At 46.0% G+C, this 7,229-nt stretch overlaps 1 protein-coding gene across 1 annotated transcript; it reads right to left on the bottom strand.

The window, feature by feature from the left end:
• Positions 1-4,523: 4,523 nt before the first annotated feature.
• On the bottom strand, positions 4,524-5,383 carry CUNH1orf68 (chromosome unknown C1orf68 homolog). The gene has a single exon (XM_023759168.1). The coding sequence runs from the start codon at positions 5,381-5,383 to the stop codon at positions 4,673-4,675; it is 711 nt and encodes a 236-aa protein (XP_023614936.1). The 3' UTR covers positions 4,524-4,672.
• Between the last annotated feature and the right edge of the window lie 1,846 nt (positions 5,384-7,229).

The raw sequence follows: 7,229 nt of genomic DNA, 5'->3' as shown, positions 1-7,229 counted from the left end.
ACATGTTCAGGCCACTGACCCCTCACTGTCCCCTCCTTGGCTGAAGTATTGCTCATCTGCAGCCTACACTTCATAATAGGCTTTTCATAAGTTGCCTTGACCCTAGCTTCTCCATCCAAGATAAGTTGAAAGATTATGCTCCCAAAATGCCTTAGTTGCTGTATTTATCATTTTCGTTTTGTTGTTTGATGGACTACCTTTACCAAAAGACCGTGAACCCCTCAAAGGCAGAGACCATACCTTCTTCATCCTGTGTTCCCAGCACTGAGGACAGAGCATGCATCCAACTGTGTGTATTCAATGAATGAACAAGCCCTTCCTGAAAGTGTGGAAACTGAAGGGGAGAGTTCCAGCGAGTGAATAAAGGCAGGTAACTCCTGAGATGTAAGGCCGTCACCTCTGCCTTGGCTTTCCAGGGCCACCTTGGTGTATCCCCAGGCCATAGGTCCCCAAACGTGGGGACAAGGAACAGAGGATGAGGAAATAGAACGTGGAAAATGGAGAGACCCAAGTGAGCACCAGCTGTCATGAAAACGAGAATGGGATCTATGCACAAAACACCTGCTTTGAGTCCTGCCTCACCTCGTACTAGTCATCTGGTTCAAGTCATTTAACCTCTGCACCCCAGGCTCCTCAGCTGTTACATCGAAGCAGTAATGATATCAATCCTGTTGCATACGGTTGTTTTTCAAAATGAGATGGTAGACTTGAAATTGCTTTGTAATTCAAAAAGAGCATGTAAACTAGCTTTTGCATTGAAGTTGTTGGTTATTATTACTAGTGGTATTTAAAAGGAGACCCAGAGAGAAAAGGAAGCACAGAAGTGAGGTTGAAGTGAAGAGAAGTTGAAGACAAAAATCACTCTAACAGAAGCAGATTCTCAACTGTCATAAAGGCACTGAAGCCCTTCATAGGTGAGAACTCGAGTTCTAGACTAGAAGGCGGAACCACATATTGGTTAAAATAAAGGCTTCAAAGTAAGGCCTGGCCTAGTAGGTTAAGATGAACAGGTGCCCCAGCAGATCGTCCATGTGAGTTAACACGAGGCCTTGCCATGAGGATCTCTGAGAATATTAATCACCAACAATCTTTCTCATCCCTTTGGTGCTGTACACATTATTCCACCCCCTCTCTTTTCCCCTGTGGCCCAGCCCCCTCCAACACCCACCTGCCTCACAGAGTCGCCTTACTAATCAGGTTGTCAGCAACCATCAGCTGGGTGGAGATGCTTACACCAATGGCAAAGAATGACATCTGATTGTGACATTTTCCCAGCCAACTTCTGTCTGGGGACCTGGCCTATATTCCCTTCTTGCAAGCTCTGAGCCCAGGAGAGTAGCTGTTATCTTCTCTGGGTGCCCAACTCCCACTGCCCACTGAAAGGATGGAACTAGTTATCCATCAAACTATACCCCATCTCTACTTTCTTGAAAAGATATTTCTCTGAACTTTGAGGTAGATTCAAAGAATTGGAAGTACAGACTGTCAGAGATAGTAAAGGTCCTTAGGGATGGTCTCATCCAGCTTCTTCATTTTATGGAGGAGGAAACAGAGGTCCCAAGAGGTGAAATGGCTTATTCAATGTTACAGAAAGAATTGTGGCAGAGCCGGGATAACAACAGAGGTGGGAGAAGCTGAGGGACAACAGGCATTTGTACTGTCGAGTTACACATTTTCATCATTTTATCCATGAAGAAACCCTTCTCTTGTTGCATTTTATTTTAGAACTATCAAATTCCAAATAATGAAAATCCCTTAATATTTTTCATTTAATATGATTGTCACTCTCTTACTCTCTAAGTTGCCTTTCAGATTCACTGACAAAACCCCTTCAACCAAGAAGAAGAAAACGGCTTCAGGTCTTGTGAACCTAATACACGCTAGGTGCCATGTTAGGCAGGTTTATGAGACAGGATCCCTCAGAATGGAGAGATCGTATAACTTGTCTGATATCAGAGGGTCAGGAAATGGACCTGTCAGACTCAAAAGCTCCTGTTGCTCCCCCCATACCTGCCAGGCAATTTATATCAGTTATTTCATTGCTCAGAAAAGAGAAGCATCACATGCACAGTGACTACTGCAGCGCCCAGAACATAGTAGGCCCTCAATCAATAAAGGGCGATGCCCTCTGCCCTTCCCCTGTAGGAGTCAAGAATAAATTTGAGTCATTTTTCTTCTGGATATTTAATAATATCCATATATAACATTCATATATAACATATGCATAATATATTATGAGATACAAAAATTTAGGTGTATATAGCTACTTTTGTATTGATTGTTTATGGGAAGTATTATGAAGTCTATCTCTATGCACTAATATTAACCTACCATTGTCAATTTTTGCATAGGCATTTTCTGGAAGAGAAAACATCATTGAAAAATATCGCACACTGGGAAGTGGAGTTTGAATTCTATTCAGCAGGTTTTCCTATTCGGTGAAAATTGTGCAGAAGCAGACTCAGCCTAGATCCCAGCAGAGAGCACCTCAGCCTGTCCAAGGAAACTCTTCCCAGCCTTCCAGGGGTTTGGCTCCACGTTCTGGGCTTGCCATTCTCTTTAAATAGCTCATAGAATGTCCTAGATGAATATTGTAGAGGGACCAGGAGTCAGGAAATCTGGATTTTTTTTTTTACATAAGAAAGGACATATTATGATTCTTTAAGTTATAAAAGAAACAGGCTAGGGTAGAACTTTTAATTAGCCTAAAACAGCCGTGGGCAAACTACGGCCCGCGGGCCGGATCCAGCCCATTTGAAATGAATAAAACTTAAAAAAAAAAAAAAGACCGTACCCTTTTATGTAATGATGTTTACTTTGAATTTATATTAGTTCACACAAACACTCCATCCATGCTTTTGTTCCGGCCCTCCGGTCCAGTTTAAGAACCCATTGTGGCCCTCGAGTCAAAAAGTTTGCCCACCCCTGACCTAAAACCTGCTGAAATAGAATACTCAGAAGGTCACTTTTATAACCATCAGTTTTAGACATAAGCGTGTCAGCATTGTGCAGCTGTGTGAAGGTGCCCGTCCTGGGAGACAAAAGCCACCTAACGCTGATGCTTGAAGGCACCTTACTCATAGTACAGCCCAAACTGTGAGAACTAGATCCAGAGACAAGTTACACACAACAACATAACAGAGCTAGGAGAGAACCAGGTAAACGAATGCTACTGGGCAGTTGTTTTAGATTATTCTTTCTATGCGACTGGGCTGCAAGTTCATGGGATTGGATTGGCGGGCGGGGGGGAGGGGGTGGCAGAGGGGGGAGCACGGGGGCCGGGGCAGGCAGAGTCTGATTTGTGGAGCCACAGGCGATTGAGAGTTCAAAGGCAGCATAGCAGTCAAGATGACTTTCTGCTATGTCCCAGGGTGACTGAACAGAGCTTGCTGAGAGGGAAACACGAGATTGCCTGCTCTTATTTATCTGTTTGTTTATGAATCTGCCAAAAATGTTGTCTCCTGTGCTCATGCCCCAAGCCTTATGGGGTTGCTTTGAATAGCAGTTGTTGACCTACCTATATTTTTAATGTGTGTGTTTACAGTTTCCGGCTATAAAAATCCACCCCAAAGCCTCTGGAGCAGGGGTGGGGAACATCCGGCCCGCGGGCTGTTTAAGGCCCTCGAAATCATTTGGTCTGGCCCTGCCAAGGCATGAGGGGTGAGTTCATTAAATGTTTGCTCAAATATAGCAGGCTAATTTTTAAGTTGATAATTTTGTATGGCCTGTCAATGATGCTATAAATATCCAAATGGCCCTTGGCAGGAAAAAAGGTTCCCCACCCCTGCTCTAGAGTTAGCAAGCAAGAAAGAAAGAAGATCATGCTACTGAGGAAGGGTGACTGGCCTTGGGACTCAGATGCTTGTCCCACGAGGCTCACCTTCCTCTTGGAGGCTTCTCACCACCAAGGCTGCCTCACCAGGGCTGACATGGGGAATGCCTACCTATTTCAGGGAGTCCTACCTGGCCTCTTCCCTCAGGCCTTTACCCTTGGGCCTCAGGAGGGCAAACCTATCAGATGAGAAAATGTAACCCATACAGCCACCACGGGTTCAAGCCACTCGCACAGTAGCAGGGGTATCGTCCAGTGATCCTCCTGAACAGATCTGATTTTGCATTTCCTTCAACATCCAGGAAGATGAATTTTGAGTTTACTTACATTCAGAGAACATGCTACCATGAAGACCTCATCAAGGCCAAACTCTCTCCTCAGACTAATTAGAGGGCAGGCAACCTTCAACCTTTAACTCTTCCACCTTCAAATTTCCACCCTCAGATCCTGCTGACTTGCAGAGGGAAGTTCATCTGAGCATTCTAGAAAGTATAGGGGTCCCACATGGGATCGCACCAGCTTGATCTGCTTGGTCATATCCCCGTGAACCTGTCCGCTAGTTGAAAAGCAAGAGGAAGAAAGGAAGGAGGAAGAGTTTCTAGTGGAAAAACATGAACCAAATAAACAAACAGGAAGTCACCGAATTGCATCCAAAGTTTTATTCTTGCCAAAGTTTGGGGGTTGCGCTAACTCTGGCAGGCTGCCTTGATAAAGAAGCCAAGTGTGGAGGTGAAGCAATGAAGTTCTACATCACTGGGAAGACAGAGAGCAGGCAGGGCTGGTGAAGGTTCAGCAGGTAAAGCAGGCATTGAGTTTGGGAGCAGAGCTGTGTTTCTGTATTTAACAGCAGCAGTCATCGTCGTGATGACAGCACGCAGGACCTTCTGACCTCATGGGAATAATTCCCAAACAGCAGATCCCAGAGCAGCACCCAGAGCAGCAGCACCCGGAGCTGCAGCACCCAGAATCCTCACAGCAGCCAGAATCCTCACAGCAGCCAGATGATCCTGAGTTGCAGTTTTGAGGCCGTTGGACCCACCGTCTGAGGGGGCTCACCCCGAAGGTCCGGGGAGCCAGGCAGCAGTAGCTGGTGGAACAGGGAGCAGAGCATGGATCAGGGACACAGTACGAGGCGCCCGAGCCACTTGCAGAAGACTGAATGTAGTAGCGCTGGGAAGAAGGGTACTGGACATAGTATGTCTGGGTCTGGTAGGGAGTCGGGTATTTCACGTAGGTCGTCTGGCACGGAGCTGGGCACTTCACGTACGTCTGGCAGGGAGCTGGGCATTTTACATAGGTTGTCTGGCATGGAGCTGGACACTGCACATACGTCTGGCAGGGAGCTGCACATTTCACATAGGTTGTCTGGCATGGAGCTGGGCATTTCACGCAGGTTTGAGTTGTGCATGGAGCTGGGCATTTCACGCAGGTTTTAGTTGTGCATGGAGCTGGGCATTTCACAGTGGTAACTTGGGAACTTTGTGCAACCCCCAATCCTGAACCTTTCACACAAGATGGAGGGAACTGCACCTGCTTCTGCTGGTCACACATTTTTCTGTGCTTTGCAAAATCTGAAAAGAAAGGTTTAGTCAGAACTAGGAAGATGTCCAGGGGCACCTGCAGCATCCCCTTTGGATAGAGTGGTCTGTGAGGAGTAGCCTTTCAAGAAGGTCATGGGCACCCAGAAGCTGTCAACCTGGCGTTCAGGTGGACATGCTACCTTAGGCTCAGCTCTTGTTCTTTCCTCTGGCCGTGTGACTTTGGATAAGGCACCCCTCATCGCTGGGCCTCAGTTTCCACAATGGAAAATGAAGGGCTTGCAAGAGTGATGTCTGCATTTCTGCCCAACTCTCTAAGCCTCCTCTCCCCTTACTCACTGTAGTGTCTGCATTATGAATGCTTCTTGGGAAATTGTTGTTTCCACCGAGTTTACCTTGCCATCAATTCATTCAAGAGTGGCTTTCCAATGTCACCCCAGTAAAATTTAATTAAAAAAAAAAAGAATGGCTTTCCTTCCTCCTGTCCAGCCAGGCAGACACAGGGAAGGCAATTTCATGTCAATAGACCCAAAGCCAACAGGAGTCTCAAGCTGAGCCTGACAGAGTCTAACAAGGCCAAATTTGAGTAAGTTTCCACCATTTTCTCTTTGGATCAGCTCGACTGTCACTTTACCTCATTAATGAATCCAAGAGAGGACGGCACAACTACATTCAGCAAGAGAAGGTGACCCAGTTCACTGAAAAGCCCTTTTTCCATAGGCCTAATGGCTCAGTTCACACCTCTACCTCTCCTCCAACCCTCCAGCCTCCTTTTCTACCAGCTACTGCCCTCAGCTTTCTTCAGCAGTGGCCCTCCATGCCTAGTCCTGACCACCCTCCTCCAGAGTTTTCCATGCCAACTGCATCACGGCTCTCTTTCGTTCTGTTGTTATCCCAGGTACAGAGACTTACCCTCTGCTGACAGGAACACGATTGGAAGAAGCCAGTGATCTGAGGAGCTGGCAGTCGGAGAGACCTTTTATAGGGTAGTAGTGAGGCAATTTAATGGTATCTGAATGAAGCACCAGCAATCATGAGGACAAGGGCCAGCATTGCATTGGTGAGATTCCTCCCACTATGTCTAGCTCTTCAGTCACAGGCAGAGCATGTCTCTGCTTGACATTGAATTTACCTAAACATGAGATAAATGATTCTTGTTGCCTTCTTCGTTAGACAAGTCAGTCTTCTTTTTCTACAAGTTAGGAGAGATGCTGATGAGATCTGTCCCCATGAAGTTGTTTCTAGGTCACTGGAGTCTTCAAGGACTTGTTAAGATGTGATCAGTGGCTCAATTTTTCACACTAGCTGTGCCAAGAGCTACTCTGCATTTGCCCAGACTAAATGAAGTGTTCTTTCTGAGGACTTTGATGGTAGTTCCTGCTGGTCTGGGTTACTGCACATGAAGAGTTTTGCTCAGTGGTCTCTGCCTCAATATGGTAGCAAGGCCTTCAAGAAATGCTTTGTTCCATGGACTGACAGGTTATTCTATGTTTATTTGGGAAACAAGGTGAATTCTTGATGATCCCAAACTCCAGGATCTATATCTAGGCTGTCTTTCCCCACCTTCTCATGCCCTATGATTTGCCTCATTCTCATCTCTCTTAACCTCATTACTATGCCTAGATCCCCAAGAGCCCAGCACAGGGGGAATTCCAGCCAAAGGAACACCATACGATAACAATAATAGTAGAATATAACATTTAGTTGAATTCTCTTTATGTGCCAAACAGTTCATGAGACACATACACTTACAGAGGCCGTGTTGCTGAGGCCCTGAAAGACTAAGGAAGTTACCCATTGTCACAAGCAAATAAGTAGAGAAGCTAGCATTTAAATGTAGGCAGCAGTTTGCCTTCATA

This window comes from Myotis lucifugus, unplaced genomic scaffold (genome assembly GCF_000147115.1).
Source record: "Myotis lucifugus unplaced genomic scaffold, Myoluc2.0 scaffold_151, whole genome shotgun sequence".
NCBI classification, from domain to species: domain Eukaryota; kingdom Metazoa; phylum Chordata; class Mammalia; order Chiroptera; family Vespertilionidae; genus Myotis; species Myotis lucifugus.
Note: the sequence above shows the minus strand (reverse complement) of the source record. Positions and strands in the feature narration are given on the sequence as shown.

What these genes read in the sequence shown, in the direction of transcription:
- CUNH1orf68 (XM_023759168.1), bottom strand. Translation starts at nt 5,383, where the DNA reads ATGTGTGACCAGCAGAAGCAGGTGCAGTTCCCTCCATCTTGTGTGAAA.